Raw genomic sequence first — 24,537 nt, 5'->3', positions numbered from 1 at the left:
ACACGAAATGTCACATTAATCACACAATTTCTTCTACACAGTATGCAGAAACCTGCAGGCAAAACAACGAGGATCAGGGAAGTATTCTGTGCTTTATCGCCACAGCTGTGCTGAGCAGATTTCCAAGAAAACACACAGGACAAACCAGACAGTGCTGGCTTGGGTTGTCCTCTCCCCACAGCAGGACTTGCTGGGCTTGCCCGTTCACTTTGCTCACTCATGAATTACATATAATATAATACAATAAAATATGTAAAATATAGAGTTCGACTTCAAAGTCTTGAATAATTTCTTCTTCAGCGGATCAAGATGTCATTTGGTTTGTTGTACCAGTGAACTCTGTCACAGGTCAGTATCAACAAATCCACAGGATTTCATGACAGCAGAAGAGCTAAAGAATAGACACAAGTGACAAAACATTGTTTTTCTCCTGGTGTGAAGTCAAAACATACTGTGTGCATTTTCTCTATTTTACCCTATGGATCTCCTGTGATTCAAAACAAATGTTTGGGCTTATTAAAGAGGCACCAAAACAAGTATCTCAAACACAGTTAACAGGAAATCTTATCACTGATAATTTCAAAGTGCTTTATAAGAATTAAGTCCCACAGAGAAGTCTTAGCATGCTTTTTATGGACAAATAAACTGAAATTTGTGAAGTTAGATGACTCCACATGAAAATATACTTCATAAAAGCAGGAATAATTTAAACGACTGTATGGTAAATCTCAATTCTCTGCTCTAACCAAAACTTACTTTTCTGGGTAACCAAACTGCTTCTGTAAAACAAAATGGTAAAAAGTTGCAAAAAATAATTTTGTAGGAAAGTTTGTAATTTTTGTTACAATTTATAGTTCATTTAGTGGCTGCTTAGCTCAAGGGAATCTTCTGTTAACATCTTCTATAGAACCCTCCCAACATACAGGGGCTATAGAACAAGGTAGAGGCACATGCGTTTGATTTCAAACTTTCATTTTAAATTTTCTACAATTCCTATTTCTTACTGCCCAAATTTTTCCTTTGGCATCAGATGTGTTCAATTTTTTCTATTCCTTTCCTTCCAGACTTCTAATTTTATTACACATAACCTGCGAGACTAAGTGACAGAAGGAAAGATTTTTAAATTTTCTACAAAAAATCTTTTCTTATGAGGAACATAATATGCTTCCTGTAGAGCTGAATTTGTTTTCCAAAGAAATGCAGAGTTTATGCAACTCTGTGACCATGCTGGTAAAACTCTAAAGAACACACTTAAATTTTCTCAGATGGGCTGAAGGAATTTTTGCTTCCTAGGAAAAACACTTTTTGAGTGCCACCAACACGTTCATGTTTGTCAGCTCAACTTCACTACGGGATATTTGAATTTTCATAGTTTGAGAACAAACTGGATGAAGGATCCAGTACTGATCACAGGACCTTCTGGTACAATTTCCATAGGCATACTGAGGATCCAGCTAGGGATTGAGTTAAGGGAATCAACACATGCAGGGCTGTGAAGGCACATGCAGGATGGACGGACACTCACACAGGCAGAATTTCTCTCACAGTGTCTGAAGAAATTACTGTTCTGCAGAACTACCATCTTTAAACATACAATGACCCAGTCAGTGTTTTCATGTAGGTGAGAGCACAGCAGCGTAAATGCAACAGAACAACAAAAGAGAGCAATGATCTTAAGGATGAACACGATTTACAAGGTCAGGATGCTGTTTTCCTTTCATATAGACACATATGCACCCAAACACCCAAACACCCAAAGACATAAAACACGAGTATGTAAAATCAAATGCACTTTTAAGGACTGAGCTTAAAAGCATGCAAGTAGTCCACAGATCCATTTACCACATAAAATTTGGATTGAAGTTTGCTTGACAGCTTCAGTGCCTTTACCTCTAAGGCACTGGGCCTTGGCATTGCCTTGGGCAGATGCCAAGTCCAACACATGCACACACACACGTGCACATACCCAGGTACATGCTTCTAATTCTTCACTGAATAAATATAGCAATACCTAGAGATCCCCTTCCAGCACTCAGGTTACATGAATATTAATGACATCTTACACTAAAAGAGCAAATTCATAAATACAGTAAAGTATGCATATATGCACAGAACTGAGCTGTGCCAGAACAGCAGTATGACAAACCGTTCTCTTTGTCAGTACAGCACTAACCTGAGCTTTATCATAGTAGAGGCACTCATTATTGATTATCCTGCATGGTTTTTTTCCCCTTGTATGTCTTCTGTAAATGGAAAGAGGTGAAACTAATACAAAATTTTTTATCATCTAAAATGTGACAACAACCATGTTTTCCAGTCTGCATCATAATCTCAGTACTGGTAAATGCAGGGGTAAGGCCTAGGCTCCAGGACCAGCATCTTTTAGTACGTTCTCTGGCAGGATTTTGGCCAAAGCCAGCTGGACATCTGGGCACAGGTTAGAAAATAGTGTAGATCAAGGATTCTTCTAAATACAAGATGTTTGTGAAGCAACCATATTTGGGTCTAGGAAGGCTTCATGACTGGAATCTAAGCTGTATTTTGCCACTTGCTGTCAGAAGCCACAGGGTGGGCCCTGGTTTGTCTTATATAAAAAAAGAATTTAAATACAACTCTTAGCATATTTAACCTCAATCGGAGATACCTTGACCTGTTCAGTGATATTTAATAATCGATTTTGCCTACATGAGATTCTAAACACACTGTGGGTCATCCTTGGCAGCCACATACAGATCCTCCCTCTGTTATCAAGAGATCATTCATCAGATGCTCCGCAAGGAAAGAAGAGCAAGTCACTAGCTCTGTATGTGTTTACATACTTAGGTGTTAAAGGTATCTGCTGAACTTGCACCATGAAATGGTGCAAAAATAACTGAGAATAAATCTTTGCCCTTTTCAGAGTTCATTTTGGCTCAGTGTTATCAGAGCTCACCAATAGTTCTTAACTGAGGTTCCTGAGTTAGGAGTTACATCACCCCCAGACTCCCAACTGAAGTCAGTCATGGACAGATCACCAGAAAACACCAAGTGATCTAAAATCACTTTCTAGTGGAATTACCTGCTTCCCGCTAATTAGAAAGGACCTAAGACTTCTAACTAGGAGCTTTGTCATATAGATCAAAATGAGACCCCTCCTCTGTGGGAGAAGCAGCAGGGCACACTTTTAAACAAGTATTTTGAGGGAAACAAATGCTACTATTAAGCAGTATTTGAGCAAGTGTTCTCTAAAGAGGCCCATCCACAGCAGTGTATGATCACCAGCACTGAAAACACTTTGTAAACATATCGGTGTCCCTCAACATGGCAATGTGAAAAGACCAGAATGTATTATTTACTTTTGTAAAAACTGAAAACATGCAGTAATTATGATATTAGGTCAATGTAGAAAATACCTACCCACCAACAAAACCCCCAAAACAACACCCACCTTCACCTCACCCCTGAAGTGGAAAGAGGCGGTATAATAAAGAGGTTCTGCAAAGTTAAATTTGGTGTTTCAATTATTCAGCTCGGAGAACCAACTCAGAAGCTACTACTATTTTTAAATACGTCAAGTAAAAATAATCTAAAGCATGAATGAGTAGCAAAAATCCTGGCAAGTAATACAGTGGTAAAGACACGTGGGAGATGGTGATATGCAAGTTTGCAATATGATATGGTGCAGAAAGCAAACAAGAGAAGCTCTGCAACTTCACATTACACACAGTGAGGAAACACATCACAAATGCCAGAGGAAGCTCTGCCTCTGGGAGACAATGCGGATTGCATTCTGTGCTTTACATCCTAAGTGGAAAGATTTCAACCAAGAGGGAGCCACAAATACAGCCTAGAATTAACAAGGGGCTTGGATGATAAAGCTTCTGGAGGATGCTATATATAGAGAAAAAAACATGCATAGTGTGGCAAAATGGGAGCAAGAAGGGAATGGGATGGAGAATCATAGCTACACAAACTTATAAGGGCTATAAATGCAAAGGATGTGAAATAATATTCGGGGTGGAACAAGTGACAAAAATACATGTGATGGAAAGAAATGAAAAGTTAAAATGCTAAAGCAGGTATCAGGAGTCTGTACTGACACAAATTTTCATGCTGCACCAAGGTATAGTGTCCCAGTTGTAGAAGTGTTACCAGCAGGAACAAGGTGCAAGAAAGAGAAATGCCACCTTACATGGGCGTACAGACAGCCTTGACTTCCCAAACCAGAACTTTGAGTCAGGAAGCTGTAAAAAACCAGTTAACATAAGGCCTGATGATGTTACTTATATATTCAACTTTTCCCATGCAATACATTGTCCTGGGACTGCATATTACAGATGTTGACTAAATGAATGATGAAAAGCAAATGCATTGACTTAAAATGTGAGGGATTTTCCCCCTCTACTCCTTCTTTTGTGTAAATTTTTAACACATTCAAAAATGAAAAATGTATTTATGTTTCAGTTATACAGCAAGCTGGCAGAATATTTGCAGAGTGGTTATGCTCAGGGAAGAAATATACCCTTTCAGAAGGAGGAAACCAATCACCCATTATTGGCAAAGCTTTTACCCCTCCTCCAAAAAAAAAAAAAAAAAAAAAAAAAATCAGAAAAAGCCATGAAGTTGAGAACACCATGGAAAAAATACTTCTAATTCAAAGAATTCTGTTAATAAGATGAACTTTTCAACACTGCAGCACAAGATTGATCATTAAACCCAGTCCACAACTATTCTGCATTTCCTCTACATCAAGCTGTAAGAAATCCTCCAGCACCCAATGACATTTTTTATGATGCTTTGGAAAAAGATCTAAACCCCCAAAACTGATGATACAGCACAGGATGAGAAGATGGCAGACTCACAATACTATCACTCTCATGGGCCCCCTTTCCTGATATGGAACTCATTAAATTAAAATATTTTTAAAAGCTCAGGAAAGGATTTTTTTTCCACCAACAGAAAATGCTACTGAAACAAAACACAGAGATCAGTGCTGATGGAGAATTCGTTTGTGATTTCAAATATTTAATGAATTTTTCTGTGAGCATGTAAACAAGGTTTACAGTGTTACAGGGAACACTGTATATACTCTCTACCTGTGGTCAATAATTTTTACTGCTTCCAAAGAAGGCAAATGAGGGCACAGAAGCTACACTTCACATCAGGACAAAAAATGTTTGTTGGATAACTGTGGGAAAGTCCATAAACAGGAGCTTAGGTCCGAAATATAATACATACTTTATAATAATAATTTCATAAACATATACATATGTATGACATTTACAATATTTACATGGTGCAAAAACTACAGTCACCATAACAGATGTACTCTCTAGCTTTTTTTACAGTCCTTTCCATTAAGTAATCACATCCTAGGCTCAGGCTGGCTGTGCGACAAGGGCTGTTTCCTGTCCAAGTGCTGTTTTCCATATGCCTTTGATGTCAAGGATGTCTCTGCCTCTTGGTGTCTGATGTACTCTGCTTTTTTCATAGCTAACTTTATGTCTTTATAGTTAAAATTACTTATAGCATACTCTAATAGAGTGGGATATTCAACTCAGTCTGAGGAAGAGACCACTTTTGTTTCTCTGTCATCACAGGTACAATCCATGCAGACCCCTCTCACCTCTAAAAAACTTCATCACTATTACTGACCTTAAGGGAGCTGGTCAACCTAGACAAGTCTCCATCACTCTGAATTATAGAAGAGAGAACTTCAGAGACTACAACAGGCTGGCTTCAGGGCAACATAAATTCAAATAACCACATACCCCATGGTTTTGCCTATTCCTATTTGGACCTATGCATAAAGTATCAGCTGTATCGGTCCTTCAGGAAACAGGGTACATAGATATATACTTCCTGGAAGGTTTCTCTGAGGAACAACATATAAATCTTCCTGAAAAGCTCAGAAATGTGTTATTTCCAAACATTTCAAAAGCATTAAATTCCTTGAAGATACAGGGTAATGAAAAACACAGGGCACACTGAGACCCATCTTGTGAAGCTGTGCATAATCCTCACAACTTCACACTGTTCTATGATGGTACCAACTGTTGCAAAACATTAGGTCATACTTGGATTTTTTTTTTTTTAAGGGAAGGTAAAAGTTGTATGGCAATGCTGTTCTCAGTAATATCAGACAAAGTCACTCTTTGTAAATGGCATGTATGTAAATGAAGCAACAGTTAAGAAAATCTAAGGGAAAACTTCCTTTTTGTGTAAGCTCATTCATATTTCCTGACCATCAGTTTTTTTGTATCTTCCTTCTGAAGTGGCCAAATGTAATACAGTGGATCACAACAAGCTGAATTTTTAGAAGTTATTTAACTTATTGCTTCTTACATTCAACATATCCAATATTATCATATGACACCTCCTTCAACATCTGAATTTGACCAACTACTTTCAAATATATATAAACCACACATTTTTTCAAATGCATTAAAACTTTGGCTTATTTTTTTACTATTTTCTTTCAGCTTCTACCTGATGATATATATAGCAGGCAATATTCGCATCTGTTTAAAATACTCTACAGTGATCACATGGTTTTTCCATGTCCTGGCACCTTCTTTATTTAACATACGTTATCCAATTTTATTTGAAATACACCTATAAGACCCCAAGCCTCCAGTGCTTCCTGGCAGTTCCACTTGGATGGAAACAAAATTCAAGGACCAGCATTTTTGTTAATGTATTTGTATTTCAAGCTGTGATCTCCAGTGTAACGACGAATACAGTGCTGGGTACAATGATTACATCCTTAGGTATGAGTGTCATTTGCACCAAGGTGAGGTGTGACTAAATTTATGTCTACTTTTAGGCCACTTTCCACTGACTTAGCATAAATTTGGTTCTAAGCCTTACACACTGGAGTCCTGCATCCAAATTCATTGGACCCTCCATATGAAAAGTCTTGTTAAAACATGAATCACAATCAGGCTTCTATGGTATTAACTTTGTGCTGTATTATTACGAGAATACTAGAACTTGCTCTGAAGAGTTTAATTACAAAAGAACTGAAATGGGACAAAGATAACTGAGGATAAGCCAGTGAGAGGCATGGAAATCTCGTTAGTACCCAGCTCCAGCTGCTGAGAGTAAGAAATCACCTTTGTCAACAGTGATCACAAGCACAGTAACCAAAAAGGAAGAGCCCTAATGAGACTGTGCCCAATGTCCCTTTGAGTACTTCTGGTCCTCTGTGATTGCACCTACAGTACAGCTGGCTGTGTGATCTTGCTCCTTTTGAACCTAGTGGCAAACTTTTCATGAACTTAATATGCCTTAATTCTGCCCGATGAATAAATTCTAATTAAAGGATTATTTTCCAGATATTAAATGTGACAGCCTACACTCAATATAGATCTCACCAAAGACACAAGATTCCCAGCTCTAGAAACCAAGACTCTCTTATCTATTCTTGGATAGACAGATGAAAACCATGGCTGCCATAAAACACTGATCATGGTAGTTAGAGATTAATCTCTTGGATTGACAAGTAAATTGGGACCTTTGACAATTCCCTTCGAAATCAATACGCTTTCAAACACACCTTTCAGCAGGTGTCAGTATGTTCTGTATACTTGACTTCCAGTGCTGAAACCTGTTTAATAGCAATAGGAGAGGGACCTTCCATACCTCACCTTACAAGTGGGTCATGGCACAGGAAAAAATTATCTGTTGTTTCACATTACTTGAAATATTTTCCAGTAAGAAGTACTCTTAGAATTTTTCCAGCTGAAGCCCAGAATTCTGCTAAATATACAAAAGTCTCAGAAGTGTTCTCTACAGACACTGAAACTATTTTTCAACAGGTCAGCTCTACATACTGAACTATTTGCAAATTATTAGAAAATATAAAAAATACTAAACACACAGACTGTTCATTACATTTACAAGTCTCACAGGGCTGAAATGCAAATTACTCTGTACTACAAATATTTGGGTAACTGAAAACTTGCCCAAAATGTTTGAATTAAAAAAAAAAAAAAAAAAAAAAGGCTTTTTATGGGTTAAGGTAATAATGAGAAAACTGTTCTCCCAAAAAATCTGTATCTTATTGTTGGACTGAAAATAGTTTAATAGAGAAAATATTCATTGACAGGGCAGTATTTTACATAGAGAATTAAGCCCCATCAAAGTGGGCAATGTCATTCCATCTACAAGGGAAGTGCCAAAGGAGACGGCCAAAATTTGCAACGCTGCGATAATACCAGCAGGGATGGATTTGTTGCTATTACGATTAAAGCATATAAACAGAAGAAGATTAGGAGGGGTGAGAGTGAAAAGAGAGGAAGAATAGTTTATTGGTTGGAAGAAGGGCAGGGAGAAGCTTATGTTGGAATGCAGTGTCACAGTTACACACCATAAAGCTTTCAGTTGCTCCCATTACATGAATGTCAGAGCGCAGCTGCCACTTTCCAGCAGAAATTCTTTCCGTTTTCATTTTGGAAGTACAGGGTGGGTTTTTGCAGTGTAGCACTCCCACGAGATCACCATGTTGCATCTGCAGGTACCCTTATGGCACAGGGACTGGCAAATGTGACTTTGTACACATGCTCTGGGACACTTAACACTTAGGATGAACCAGCAACATGCACTTCAAGTGGAGAGGTGGCTCAATCAAAAGAAAGCATTAAGAATCAGATTTTATGTTGTCTTGAACCAACTGCTTTCACAGGCATCAATGTACAGCCATACCTACCAATAAATCTCAATGACAATCCATTCAGTTCAAGGAAATGGGGCTGAACAAGGTAAATGAGAAACCAGCTTTACAGTTATAATCTCATTCTGCTGATGAAAAGGAAAGGCCATGATTTTCCATCAGTGCCTTGAGATCCCTGGACTTCTATTTTTAAGTGCTCCACTTAAGATATTTGGAAGGGGTTTATTTCACCACTCACTGAAGTCAGCCCTCAAAAAGGCATCCAGTCAACCCAGACCCATAGCTCTTCTCGGCTCAAAGGGTTAGGAGTCAGACAAGCTAAGCTGGCATTGAATACTGGAAGGAGTTCAGTCCCCTACCATTTTAATCAATTAAAGTGGCTTAATGATGTACCCTGGAGAAAGAAGAACAGTAAGGTTCTGCCTTGTGATACCAGTGAAGAACAGGATGAGTGAGTCAGGAAGTATACACTGAGCAGGACTTACGTATTTTTGTCAAAGAAAGAAAAGAAACCATGAATATTTGAGGTCTGGGAGAGAACTTATGTCCCAAATTCTTGTCAGGGTATCAGAAGAAGGGAAAAAGAGAGAGAAGGGAATTAGGAATTCTCTCAGTCAGCTTGTTTTTCCATCCTTGCTTTCATCTTTCCAGAACCGTAAGCATTTTAAATAGTAAGGGAAAAACAGAAAAATCCTTTGCAATACTACAGACTACTGCTAGCCTTAATTATTGTAACAAATCGAATATATGCAGGAATCTGCTAAAAGAGCAAAATTATCATATCTAATTTATCACACAAATAAAACTGGTCATCAGGTAAGTAAGGGTTTTAGTGCAACTGAGAACAAGAATTTGTAGAATATCTTTCAATTGCCAGTGCCAGTCTGAACCTGCCAGCTGCCATTAAAGGTCACAATTTAAATCATATTTATTGAGACCTGGGCTTTGTACCTTCCATCTCAGTAAAATACACTAGCAGTAGTCATACTACTGTTCAAAATAGAGGAGCAGAAATTCAATGTTTTCAAGAACAATTAGGACTCAGTGAATTCTGCTCCTTATAAAAAACTATGCTTTGTTTTGGAATTTGAAATGGAGAGGAATGTTCTTAAAAATTTTCCAGTGACTAGAAATGTTGTAACAAAGTTATTAAAACCATATTTTCATTAACATCAATTGCACTTCCTTACAGGACTCCAAAGGTAATAAGTTTATTAAATACATTGTCCCTTCTGGACTTCCACTTAAATGTATACTTAACACTGAATTCCACATGAAAGAGCAAACTCCAGTAAGTTTTTTTTTTACAAAATGCCAGAGTGAAATAGAATTGCATCCAAACAGCAGAAATCAAGTATTTCAAATACTTACCCATGGAAACAAATAGAAAAGAAAGTGGACTTCCATTACATTTAATTTTGAAGATAACCTCAGTCATATGAGTACAGAGGGGGATTCCTAAGAAGAAATCGAGGGCTTGATTTAGTTCCCTAAACATAGGCTTATAGTCACTGAATACATCCTCAGGTATCTGAAAAGATCAGTGGTGGCATTGGCAAAAACTCCCCTAAAATAATCAGCAATCAAAGAAATACTAAAAATATACGGAAAAAAATTCTCCAGTATTTGCCTGAACTTAATTCAACAGGGTATTAGAAATGCCCTCCATGTAGCGAATGTGCTATCTAAGTTCAGAGATAACTGCTTTGTATAAAGTTTGATTCTTTTCACTCCTGCAGTGAACTCTTCAAACAGGACAAACCACTCTTCGGTAGAAACCAAGGCAGCAGAAGCACCCCTTGACTTCACCATAAACCATGTGAATGGTTTATGTGGAATGAACAAATGAACAATATCGCAGAGTTGCAATTACAACCCTGTCCATCCTCAGTAACCTCTTTTTTAAAGTTCCAAACCAAATCCTTCCTCATTGCTTGAGCAACTGTACCACATATAACATGAGGCAGGAGCTGACAAGCAGCTCAACTTCTCTGCTGAGTGCTCTGGATTGGCAGTGAAATTCCACTTTAATATAGAGCTTCTAGGAACAGATATTGATTACCAGAGTTAAAGCCGAGCTCAAAGTGTAACTACATTTGCAAAGTCTGTGTCCAAAAACTCCACAATGTCCTTTCACCTGCTCCTTTCACGAACAACTCTTTAATGTCCTAACTGGTTGTGTTCTCCTTCACCTACTATTAAAACACCATGAGAACTGCTCTGTGGCCTTCTGTAAAAAAGCACATTAACTGCAGTATAAAAACATAAAAAAATTTCAAGCTAAGTGCAACATATACTGAATTCCAATCGTTTTGTCCAACTCTCTAAAGAGATGAGTCTCTGATTTTCAAGAGCTATGCACACACATCTGCAGAATTTCAAAAGATCTCACCTCCCAGCATAAAATGTTCATTGGGAAATCTGGCTTGTGAAAGGGTGTTGAGCTCTCCTTAAAACATATGCCATAAATCCTAATTGTTTTTGAAATTCACTTCTTGCTTTCAATTCCCTCATTTTTATGCAATCATTTCACTTAGTTATTACAGTATGAATCCAAATTTCTGGAGATTCAAAATAACAATATTTTATGAACAAATCTTTAAAAATTCACAGTACTTAATAAATCCTGTTATTCTGCCATTTACCATTTTAACTATCTTTTTATTTTTAGTCCTTCATTTCCTCCTCATTCTCATGCTTTACTTTGGATTCCTGATGAATGATCACAGATTCCACTTTTCAGTTTATTTTTCTTTCTTTTCTGTTTGTACATTTGGCTACTTTAATGTCTTCTAACTTCCTAGAAAAAATAATTTTTATAGGTGTATTTGGATTTTGACTACATACACTTGAAATCAGATGTTTCATTAGCAGTGAAATAAACACAATGTTATAAAAAAAATCAAGTCTCTTGAAATCAAAATGACTGTTATTAAGTTCTACTTCTTTGAATCACCACAGATCAAAATCTCGCTTTTTATATTGTTTCTATATTCAACTGAGCAGTAAACCATTATATTAAACAAGGTGAGAGAAGCTGAAGTTTCAGTGAATATTATGAACAAAATACAATTTTTAACAGAAAACCTTGAGAATTAAATTTTTCCTTAGGCCTTCTGATCACAGGCTTATGATCCAAACAATGAAATCTTAGGACAATATTGCTATTAACTCTGATTCCTCACTCCTAAAAATATTAAAAACAGAAACTATCATTCATCTGCCTGGTAATTATAAGCTGACAGATACACTGTTGCTGATTTTGTCAAGACTGTCTTTTAATTGCAATAATTGTCACTCTACCATTTACCAATCTCATCTCATCTTCAACACTTTTGGACTGCAAATATTCTTGACTCAGAAGAGTACTGAACTATATGTAATCCATTATTTCCCATAAAGATCTAGGACTGAGCAGGTGATACCTACCTGCTTCGCCCACTTCAAAAACCATATCTGGAAAGACCGAAGCAAGGATGGAAAAACGAGCTGACTGAGAGAATTCCTAATTCCCTTCTCTCTCTTTTTCCCTTCTTCTGATACCCTGACAAGAATTTGGGACTTAAGTTCTCTCCCAGGCCTCAAATATTCATGGTTTCTTTTCTTTCTTTGACAAAAATAGGAAGTTCGTCTCAGTGTATGTATTATGGATACACATGGCAAACTGTTCAAAATTTAACTTCCCTCAGGCATGTCACATCTGAAGTTGTATCACCTTCAACAGGGTTTATCTAATTTCATTTTAAGTTTCCTAAATTTATTTTTTTGTATCCTTGAGACACTTCACATTCTTTTGTTCTGTATATTACAAAGTGGGGCTGTTTGCCTGTGAAGTAATTTCTGGCAGACCTACACAGCACATGGCAATGGACAGTGCCTGTTCCTACTGACAAAGGCAGTGTCCATTGAGGGTTATACAAAAGAGCCTGTCTGCCTGTTGTCTGCTCCATTTTTTTACAGTTCCCATTTTTACAGCTTTTTTTTGAAGGGGAAAGGTAGAAGAGACTATAACTTGGTCCCTTCAGAGTTAGGGTCTGTCACCAAGCCAGTGAAAATCATGGTTGCTAGCAGTCTCTTGGATCAGCTGACACTCTCAACCCCATTCTGCAGTTATCGGCCTTTCGCTGATGGTGTTCTCAAGGTTTGTTGAAATTTTAAATCCAAGCCTTTAATGAATGTCTCAGTCAGAAGTCAGTATCTCCCTAAAAAACCTTTGTTTGCCGTGAACCCATCTCTTTACTTTGCAGCCTCCCATCTGAAAGAGAGGATATTTTACATTTGCCTTAGATTTTCATGTGAAGGTTATTTCATATTTTCTTTTTTAGGGAAAAAAAGGAAATCTTTCTACAAATCTTTGTAGAAACTTCTTTGATGCTTCAGATACAGTATCTTACCCATTTTATTTGGTTAGATTTAATAAATCATTTGCACTACTTCTCTCTTTTTTCAGGTGAGTGAGCTGCAGAACATTTGCATAAGCCCCACATTCCTATTGCTGCTTTACTGTCCATTCCACCAGAACTACTGATACTGCCTGAAGCATCATCCAGAGTTGCAAGGTGGATTTTGCAGACTCTGTAATATATAAGCTGTCAACTTAAGCACGTTTTACTCCAATTGCTGTCTCAGACCACCTGGACTTCCTTGTATATATGCTTACAAAGACTTGATGTATCAAAAACTGATAGAACTGCCAAACCTCTCTCTCTCTCTCTCTCTCTCTCTAATAGAAATAATCCAACTCAGAGACCAACTTAGAACATTCATAAAGTTAAATTAACACACTCCTCTCACTGAAGGCAGCTGAACTTATATTCATGTTTAAATCTGCGCAAAATTGTGTCAGAGCATGTCTTTTCTTGCTCCCTCAACACTTAAAAGTGGGATGAAGGTGGGTGTATATGAGCCCAATGCCATTTGCTTGTTCTTTTAATATGTATTTCATTTGTATGGATGGATGGACTGAAGAAGAAAACTACACCAGACTCCATTTATTTTTATGTCATGGCCTAGAAATTCATAGCTCTCCTCAGAAGATACACATTTATCTGAAATGTGCACCAATTCCCTTGTGAGGTCTGGTAAGCATAGCCATCTGGTTTTTTTCCTGCATAATAATTTTACAGATATTGTCACTGAGTTTGTGTTACTGTAAGTCTTTTATTCATTTTAATTTTTAGGGTGATTTTTTGCTCTTTTTCATTTAAGCCTTAAACCAACAAGAAAATCATGTATTTATTACTCCCCTCTTTCTCTCTCAATATATATTTCTATAATATTTCTCTATTTTATGCAGTCTCACTGTACTCTTGAAAATATCTGAGATAAGCTTACTTTTGAAAGAGAGAATTCAAGGTGGTTAAAAATATGCTTTGCTAAGCATATTTTGTAATGGACAGTGAGACCATCAGAAGTTAATTTACCTAGACAACAGCTATGTAAACTTTGTTTTAAGTACCATGACATCTAATTTAGGTAATCAACATTGGAATTAGATGCTATTATATCATATGAAAATTTCAAAAATAGAATAAAAATTTATATTCCTTTTTATCTCAGGTGTGATAATATTTTCATCTTCTCTCTCTTTCTGAAAAGCACTAGAACTTATAGCCAGAACCTGCTACATTACCATCCTTTCAGAAGATGTTTTCTGTAATGGTGACACCAGAGTGTTGGATTACATATTTAGGTTCTAATCTCAGCAAAAAAAACCCTGAACAAATGTCACTGCTTTCATACATTCCTTCCCTCTTCCTTTAATCCTGCTGATTCCCTATTATCTCAAAGGTCAGACATGCTTATTAGTTTCTGTACTGTTAAAAAAACCTCCCTCTTTTAATCTCACAATCTCAGATCCTGTGGATTTCCATTAATTCCACTATAAAGAACTTTGTTTTCTTGTAGAAATACCCATATTTAAAAACATGGTAGTTTTCTCTTTCCTAACATTATGAAAGTGCTTTCCAAATCCACAGTCAAGTGTTCAACAATTAAAATTAAATAATCAGTATGTGCACAAAAATGATGTATCATGTTTCCAAGCTAGGAATTTGTTATACGCACAACTATTCCAAGTTCTGTGTTTTTAGCTGTCTTTTATGAAATCAAGAAGTTCTAGTAATACCCAATATTCCTTCACACCACTGAGACGTAGTAGCAAAGCATGGGTTTGATTTACGTATCATAGAAATTTAATTTGCTTAAACTGATACGTACTTAGAGGCTTTAAACTCCTCCTCATCAGTGAGTTTTACAGGAAGAGCAATACTTTCATTGTACTCATTAACAAGAGTTAATTTACTACCACAAAGGTGTTGGCATTTCAAAAGCATCACTGCAAATGAAAGACTAATGCTGTAAGAGACTGAATTTCATTAGCAAGGAAACTTGTCAATCTTTGATTAAATTACTGATAAATAGTGTTTTAGGAAACACTCAGTAGTGTCGCCAGTAAAGCACAAGGAAATCCTCCAAGTAAGGATTTGCATTTTAGAAGAGAATGCCTGGAGGATGTAGCATATTTATGAGTTAGATGCATGTTCCAACAACTAAGAAAATAATTTTGTCACTCAGCCTCATTTTTCAGTTCTGCTGTCTGAATAAAGAGCGAAGAAGATTACGAGGTTAAGAGCAAGTATCAAGGAAGCTGTACATTATTGCAGTTTTCCATCTTCACAAAGTGAGGCTGACTTTCTTCATTCCCAGTGCCAAAATTTTTTAGCTGTCTGGCAAAATCTGGATGCTCTACTTCCCACGAAGAGATGAATGTTGTTAAGACTTGAAGCCCACCAGGACAACAGGAAAGTGTTTGTGGTTACTCACGAGCCAGAAAACAGACCAGCCAGGAATTATTCTGCGGCCCTGTCACTGAACAGGAGGGCATGGGATGGTCTGTGTCCACATGGAGGAATCTCCTCCTGCCTCCGAACAGTATGTCAGCATCCAAACTAACTCCTGGGAATGGTGCTGGGCCTCTGCCAAGCCCAGAACCATGTAAGGTTGTTGCTAGGAGCTGCTGGCTGCTTTGGGCCAAAAAGTCACTTAAAGAGAAGTTTCAAACATCACTGTCCCAGTGCTCAAACCTGTGCCGTAGCCCCACTTAGTTACAAGCATGGAAGTAACGTGTCTGCCCTTCTCAACTAATCAGACTTGGTTAAAGGCATCAACCTAAGAGTAAGTTTGTGTTAATGGGAGTCAATGGGAAAATAGGGATGGGCTCCAAAACTGAATTCATGCTGGAAGAAACTGGCAATTCCTGTTTCATTTCTCTTAATGAAATAGGAAAGCATTATTTCACACAAGTTTAAGGAAAAAATGCAGTACCCCACTGACTTGCAGAGCCTGGGGGCCCTAGATACTAGCAGCATTGGGGTCCAAAGAAGGGCAAAAAAGCTGGTAAAGGGTCTAGATAATAAGTCTTATGAGAAGTGGCTGAGGGAGCTGGGGTTTTCTAGTCTGGAGAATAGCAAACTCAGTGGGGAACTCTACAACTGAAAGGAGGCTGCACTGAGGTGGGAGTCAGTCTCTTCTGCCCTGTCTCAAGTGAAAACATAGGAGGAAATGGCCTTAAATTGCACCAAGGGAGATTCAGATTAGTTACTAGAAATATTTTTTTCACTGAATGAGTGGTCAGGCATTGGAGTAAGTTGCCCTGAGAGGTGGTGGAGTCACTGTCTAGGAAGTGTTAAAAAGGCATCTGGATGACGCACCTGGGGATATGGTTTAGAGGTGAATATGGTGGTCCTGCATTGATGACTGGACTTGATGATCTTTAAGATCTCTTTCAACCTTGATGATTCTGTGATTCTGAGAAAACTGACAGCTGAAGAGGAACCAAGAAGGAGAGAGAAGGGGATGTACTTTCTCCTTTTCAGGCATGCTAAGGCAGGGACAATCTAGTCTGTATTTGGCTGAACTACGGAAGAGCTTTAAATTGTGAAACAGAAATTTCTTCAGTGAATCAGGGTCAAGCACTGGAACAGACTGCACAGAGAAGTGGTTGAATCACCATCCCTGGAAGTGTTCAAGAAACATGTGGCTATGGCACTGTGGGGACATGGTTTAGTGCTGAACACAGCAGTGCTGTGCTAACAATTGGATTCAATGACCTTAGAGATCTTTCCCAAACTTAAAAATTCTATGACTCTGTGATTCTAAAAATCAAATTTGCTAAACAGACATTCCAAATATAAATGTTTACTGGATTATTTGAACAATAAATACAACAAATTAACCTCTAGCTCAGAATAAACTGTAAACAATGAAAGGCCCTTATAGCAGAGAATTTTAAGACCAAACCCAAAATTCATATAATGAAAAAATATCACCAAGAACTACATAAAAATAAAATCAAATGATCTAGCTACTAAAATACACATATGTGCTCAAAATCTTGTGGGAATCAAATATTCCAGTAAAAATAAAGGGAGAGATGGAAACACAAGTTTCTTATTATCACACTTCATATGTTATAAAAGCTAAGAGTTAACTTATTTTTGGCAAAGGGACAAAGGTTGCACAATACCCTGGCTTACACAAATATTTTCTATTGTTGAATGCATCTTAAATGTAGCTTGTCCTATATTAACTTTATGCACACAGTGCACCATGAGGTCTAAGAGTGTCCCAAAGATCCCTGTGTTTCAAAACACTGATGAATAGAAAGCTGCCAGCATCCGGTGAGCCAGGTGTAAAAATGTTACTCAAAAACTTACAGTTTAATTGAAACCAGATAAAATAATTTGAGCAATAAAGACTACAGATTTTGACCCAAAAGATGTTGTCACTTTTGGACAAATTAATGCACATGGTATTTTCTAGAATGCTCCTTCCTGAAAATATCTAAGATTTCTCTCAAAAAATGCTCTTGTTTATAATCACTAAGTGAAATATGCCTGTAGAAATATATCAGGTTATCCTCATGTTTCACATTTTTAGTTCATTTTTCCTGTAAAGGAAGAAAAAGTTAGGTGTGCAGTGGAAATGGTTATGAAGAAGTGGATATGCATATATTAACCACATACATTACATATATTAACCACACGCATATATTAACCCCAGACTTCATGTCACCACTAACATGGCACTTCCTTCCACTGAAGATTTTATAAAGTAAAGGAAGAGGCAATGATTTATTAAGAGTGAATGTTTAAGAATAAAAATTCCTATTCTCCATTTATCAGCCACTAGTAGAGTGAGTTATTACTGAGCATAGTTTGCTATTTCCAGAGGGCAAGGCCATGATCCTGCTTCAGCCTTCATACTGCTTCACAGTGACAAAGTAAAATGTTCAGAAATACAGAACGTGCAGTAAAAGCTCTCACTCTCATTAAGTTACACAAACAAGACCGAGTTGCAGAAGCAGTGATATTTGTATTAAATTTTAAAATCAATGTCTTTCATAGTACTATTCCCCACAATTTATATTACTATTCATTCCCATACATTTTTCCATGTCTAACCAGCAACCTGTTCACCTCAAGATAAGAAATCACTGTAAAAATCACAACCAGTCTTAATTTTTGGTGTAATACATAATGCAATTGCCAAATATCTAGTGATCTGATTATAAATTATTTAAAGATGAGAACAAGGAAGTCATAAATACATTTCCCACCATTATTAATTATTTATATTCCAAGGGCATTAAAGATCCAAATTCAGACTCAGATTTACACCAATTTTCTTTATTCTATGTTACTAGGATCAGCCTTTTTTTTTTGTTTGTTTGTTTGTGCATAGTGGAATAGAGTTTCCACAGGAAATACATGGCATTACCCATAGGCTAAGCACGTGCACTGCTTTGCTAATAAAGTAACGCCCATTCAAGAAGGTTCATGTACCTGAAGTTCTGATGCTCGTTTCATCATCTCCAGGGTGATGTAGCAACCAATAGAATGCGCAATCAGTACCAGCTTTATATCTTTTGATACATTCTTTTTGAGGAAGTTCAGTTTATGCTCTACTTGTCCGTTAAGTCCAAAAACATCCTCTAGCTCCTTAATATCTGTGTCTGAAACATAAAAGAAAAGAAGTCCTTTGGTTCAGTGAAAGAAATTCCAGGTATGTCTTTTTTCCCCCCACACTTCTTTGTAAAACACTGAAATAAACACATACATTAATTGTAAAATCCCCAAACAAACCAAACACAAAAAAAACCCCCCACCAGACTTAAAAATTTAATTTTCAGTTACCACCACTGGAAAATACAGACTGATAAATCACATGCACAGGACGTAAAGCCTTATGTGCAGCTTGGGAGCCAGCAAAAGATATGTAAACACATGGAGATTCCATAGCACATCATCCACTATTTTGATCTCCTTCATTCGGAACAAGACCAAACTCAGGGCATTAGATCAAGCTTAAACCAATCCAAATTCACATTGAAAGATCAGGACCTACAAGAGCAATACTGCCCAGGAATGTGTCCCTCCTTGCAGAAGACAAGCTACCATATATGTCATCATGCACTAACAACCTTCGGGTACTCAAAATCTCCTGTCTTAAAGATGCACAAAAATGTCCCATGGAATGAGGAAAAATAGGAAATGCCTATGTGTCAACACAAAACACCAGCACCTACATAAAATATCCCTGTTAATGCAGGTTCTCATCATCGTCAATTCAGCTGAAAAGAGGAAAATCAAGTTAGAGCTTCATGGTTCTAGATTACTGTACTGTTAATTCCTGTTTTGCCAGGGACCTTCTAAAGGAGCTTGGGCAATCTCTCATGATGAGGACTTGGCTCCTTGCTTCCTGGCCAGTCAACAAGACAAACCGAACTGGTGTCTGTAAGAATATACAGCAATTCAGTATCTTTAACTCTTGCTTATTACAAGAGTGGCATCTATCTGAAGTTCCTGAGTCTAAGGGGGTTCACAGCTCTTTCATCTGCTAGAAAAGTGCTCTTTACCCACTAAGCTAAACACTATGTTAAGGATACACCACTCCAGTTTATGCTGGACTATTCTATTGACATGACTGTAAGAAGAAATACTAAAAAAAAGAATAAAAGAAAAGAGACAGAAAGCATGAAGGAATGCATGCCTCTATCTTACCTAGATGAGATGGAGTATCACTTAATCTCTTAACTCATGCTATTACCTCAGGTTTCAATTTCATACTCCAGATTAAACCTCTGATATTTTATGCTCCTTACAGGTCAACTTGCAATGCAGTTTTAGTCTGACGTAAGCTAAATCTCCTGGCAGCACGGTTCAGACACACAATGGGGACCAGCTCATTACTGAGCCATGGTCCTACACATGGCTCCTAGGTCCCTGGCAAAAGCCACCCACCTCTAACAGCTCAGGAGCATCTAACAGAGAGTGCACACACAGCCCTAACTGGCCCACCAAGGTGTTTAACTTCCCACTTGATGTCTTTTGATGTGCTCCGGAACAGCTCCCTGTGTGAAAAATAGAGGTGGAAGAAAGTATCCATCAGGCAAAGACACCGTAAATACATTAAAAACACTGAAATGCATTGAAAAACTGCTGTAAGTCAGAATCATAGTCCTATTTCAGATTGTTCTGCACTTGCTTGAGGAAAGAGGTAACTATGAGTTAACTGCCTGTGCCGATGACTGTCAGTGCTTTAATTTGTACACAGTAAATTTGGTGGCACCTGGACCGTAACCTCAAATACCAAAAATTACTAACACTGCTGTACTGAAGTTATTGGGAGGTTGATAGTGACAGTACTATTTGGTAGCCCAAAAGGGCTGGCACTACATAATCTTTTTGATCATCTGTATGAAACATAACCTTTAGAAGCAAAATAATTGCTCATGATGGCTCTTTTCTGAGTTTAAATTATTACCACCAAAGTCCCAACAAAGTTGTTCTTCAGTTAAACTAGTATTTCTGCTAAAACTATTGATGATCATATCCCAGCATAATTCAGAGTAATTTACTCAAAATGAAAATGGGTTTACCAAAACACAACCAAGAAATGCAAAATTAGATGAGAAGTGATATCTTGTTTACAACGCTTTCTACAAGTAACAGAAAACAAAGAGTTTGTTCTATTTTATGAAACCCTAAATAAACGCCCAAGTCCAACACATTGTTTTTAAACTTAAGTTTCTATTTTTAGCAAAAGCTGCCTTTCCTACATTTAATTACACAGCAGCTCAGTCTCATGCGGGAATAGTTTGTCTACTTCCCAAGTCTAATTACAGGTATATATAACACAATAAATGCCAGCCTACTAGAAACATGATGGCCCATTGGATACAGCAACAAGTGAAAGAGTAAGTTATATTGAGTATATATGTATTACTGCGTGTTGGGTTGAGCAGGTCAATTGTCCCTTGTAAACATTTGCTGTCATTTCCATACTGTTTCACTCAGGCACTGACATCTCAGTAGTTTATCAGCACATCTTTTAATGTTTTACATTTCATTTCAGTTCTTGAAATACATGTTTTCAGCTTATTTTCCAGTTAGAGCAAAGGAAAAGGAGGCAAAGTAGGTGTATAAATCTTCTAGACAACTTTTCATGGTTCACAAGATCCCAGAAACCAAGCAGGAAACAAGACAAATTTTTATTTGCATTATTCAGTCTCATGAGGTTAATGGCTTTTCCCTACGTGAATTCAGCATCTGCTGAAAGAGTTGCTGGAGACTGCTGTCATGAAATTAATAAAGAGCACAGCAGAGACAGTCTAGGCCCATCTCAATATTTTCCAAGTTTAGATAATTATGTCAGACACAGTTAATTATTTAAGACATTACATACCTAATTTAATGTTTATTTACCTAATAAATAGCAGCGTAGACATTCTGGCCAGCATATCCATAGCTATTACTGACTTCAGCAGAGATGTGCCTGTTCAGAATCAGCTGTGCTGCCAAAGCAAGAACCCTCAAGAAGGACACAGATGGGGATTGAGAATAAAGTGAAAACGGCTTTTTCTTCCTTGCATTTGGCCAGACTCGAGTTTAGGACTCAAGCACACTCAACTCAAGCCTGTGCACCAGTGTTCCCTTAAGGGAGGCAGGGAGAGCAGAGCCTGCAGAAGCGATTTTGAATTGGATGGGTCAGTTGTGATTGATGATGATCATGGACACTTGCTCTACTGTGGGCCAAATCACTCTCAGCACAGCCCTGCTCACACACTCAGAACAAGGATGCTCTGATTCCCTTGGCTACTGGCCTGTGTTACATACACAGAGAACCTCTCTGAGGCTGCAAGCGAGTCCTGACAGCTAAGGCTGACCCCGGAGAATTGTTTCAGCTGTTTAATACAACTTTTCCTTTTCTTCTGAAATACTGGTTTATTGCCAAATCCAATCACCTTGGCACTATTCCTAGAGAAGCCACACTGGGGAATGAGCATGCAGTGTGAGGTCTGGTAATCCCCATGCAAAACTCTCATATGGACTGACCCCATGCTTCTCAGGTGAAGCTCCAGCATCACGTCACCCTGTACTGAAATATGCATCCTATTTGACATCTGGACAAATATAAAATTGTCCACGCCTTGTGTCACTTCATGTTTCCCCAACACAAATGCTACACTTCTAATAGTCCAAAATGTGCAAGAGCTGGGCTGCGTCACAAGTTTGAAAGATTTATTTATTTATTTTACAGAAAAAAATTGCCCAGGGATTATCCAAAATCAACACGAATTTCTTGGGTGGAGAAGCTTAAATGGATTCTTTGTATAAGCAAACAGACTTGCACAAACACGCTGGCAGTCAGTACTCCAATGGCTCTACATCAAAGAAGGGACCAGAGTGACTTCACCTCAGGTGTGGAATATATGCCATGGTTGAAGGAGAGCTCATTTAAGCAGTTTTCAGATAGTAGAAATTATACGACTTGTACCTTATGCTGCAAACACCCCATCTGGGCCAAGACAGGATTTTAAGACTTTATTTAACTGGTGTATTAAAAGAAATACTGTATTTCTTTATTTTCTTTGGCAAAGCATTCATTTTCTGATGTGCTTTCAGAAAAACAAATGCGCCATCACTTTAATGAATCTCTTTTTCTGACCTCTGCTAAAACTACAGGCAGAAAACAATGATAGATTAAAATAAAGTGTTTGCTCTAAGATTAGTCGACAAGTTAATCTTGCTAGGAAAGAGGACTTTGGTTTTCAGGGAAATAACAGAAAATGTGTTTGTTTGTTTTTCTGCTGTGTATGCAAGGGAAATTCTTATGCAGAAAATAAAAAAAAAATCATAGCAGTTATGTGAGCAGACTTCAGGCTGGCAATTTATAAAAGTTAGCCTTTCATTAAAAAGTCTGCTAAATCACAGACTTCTTTTTACTGGATGATTCAAAAAGATACCAGAGGCCTGACTTTCTAACAGCACCCTCAAATTTCTGCACACCTTTGTACTTCCCAAATTTCACAATTTTACATGTCCAAACTCCAAACTGCCCTGGTCACAACAGGTGACGGAGTATTTTTGCTCAGTACATGTGGATGGACACTTGTCCACTTCTCATGGAATGACTCTGAAGTCTGTCCCAAGATCAGCTCATAAACAAGGCCTCTAAAGGACTCATGAACAAGGAAGGAACCACGTGAAAAGGTGACCTGTGATTACATACCATGAAGGAAAGGGAAGTAAAAACCACTGCTCTACCTGCACTGTTATCTTCCTCTTCCAGGAATCATTGAGTCTAAGAAGTGGTAGCAGTATATCTAAGGACAAACTTCAATGAATCACTTCTATAAACTCGTGTGGTCAAGAATTTTCAGAACTGGACCTTTTGCTGGGTAAGGACAAGTAAGTGTCTGGAGACTGAACTAGGGGGTAGCTTAGGAACACATTTATCCCTCTGCATCCCCACCAAATACCCCAAGTAAAACCAACATATTGGGCCAAGTGTTTTAGATTTTACATGCCACCTCCTTTTTCCACTACAAACACATACACAAACCCTAGTGGAAGGAGCAGCAGTTTCGACTGAATAACTTGTGTTTAGATAAAGCAACACCTGGAAAGTTTTTATCTTTTCCTTTATGTAGTGACAGGCAGATATTACAATTGAATTACTTAGATTAGCTGTGAAAATGATGTGCATAATATGAAGTCTAATTCTGGAAATTAAATAATTTGATTGCTTTTTGTGTTATAGCAAAAGACAATAATTCCCTAAAACTGAATGATGCCATTTTAAAGTGTTTAAATAAAACTGTAAGCTTAAAAATTGAGACTTAAGGTTTGTAGGTCTAGTATGGCCATCCCCTAAAGATATATTGCTCAAAGCCTGAATGTTTCACCCAATCTTTCATTTGATTAGTGAACCATGGATAATTTGTATCAGCAAGCAATAAAATGCCAAAGAAATAGGATGGAAACCCTGAAAGAATGTTAAATAAATACTGAAGAACTCCTCCACCAAGAACCAGGACTTAAAGCATTGTGTTTTAGATTAACCCTTAGACCTTAGTCTGGCCGTAGCACCCTCAGGAACTGTTCATGCAACTTTCAAGATAAACACACCACTCATTAGTGTTTATTGGAGCAATTACTTTTTGTAAAGGTATCCTCCACAAATAAATTACCATTTACTCAAGATACTGAAGTGGTCATATGTATTATTTTCTTTACCAGAAAAATAACAAGACCTTATTTTACAAATTGAACTACTGATTTCCTTTGCTTTCTACACACCTATTGCTGGGACACTTGTTTAACACCTAATATGTTTTTCAAAGGAAGCTGTATTATAATTAAATTAGTACGAGTGTAGTCTGACAGAATGAACTAATAAACATGACAAATACTAAACCACAGATTTTTATTAAAAGCGTACAGGAGCACCCTGAACTCTCTAAATTATCTCTTAGAAACTTGTTTTATTTTACATTCGCAGGCTTGCTTCCCTCTGTTTAGAGTAACTATTACCAAGTA

At 37.5% G+C, this 24,537-nt stretch overlaps 1 protein-coding gene across 1 annotated transcript in view; it reads right to left on the bottom strand.

Moving 5' to 3' along the window:
- The window catches only part of LDAH (lipid droplet associated hydrolase), a 112,554-nt gene that overhangs the window by 45,782 nt on the left and 42,235 nt on the right, over positions 1 to 24,537 (bottom strand). The window contains exon 4 of the mRNA XM_048297718.1: positions 18,499 to 18,668. Within this exon, the coding sequence (XP_048153675.1) occupies positions 18,499 to 18,668 (170 nt within the window). The remainder of the gene's footprint in view (positions 1 to 18,498; positions 18,669 to 24,537) is intronic.

The sequence above is a fragment of the Corvus hawaiiensis genome, chromosome 3 (genome assembly GCF_020740725.1).
Source record: "Corvus hawaiiensis isolate bCorHaw1 chromosome 3, bCorHaw1.pri.cur, whole genome shotgun sequence".
NCBI classification, from domain to species: domain Eukaryota; kingdom Metazoa; phylum Chordata; class Aves; order Passeriformes; family Corvidae; genus Corvus; species Corvus hawaiiensis.
The sequence above is the reverse complement of the archived record's forward strand: the minus strand, read 5'-3'. Positions and strand labels throughout refer to the sequence as shown.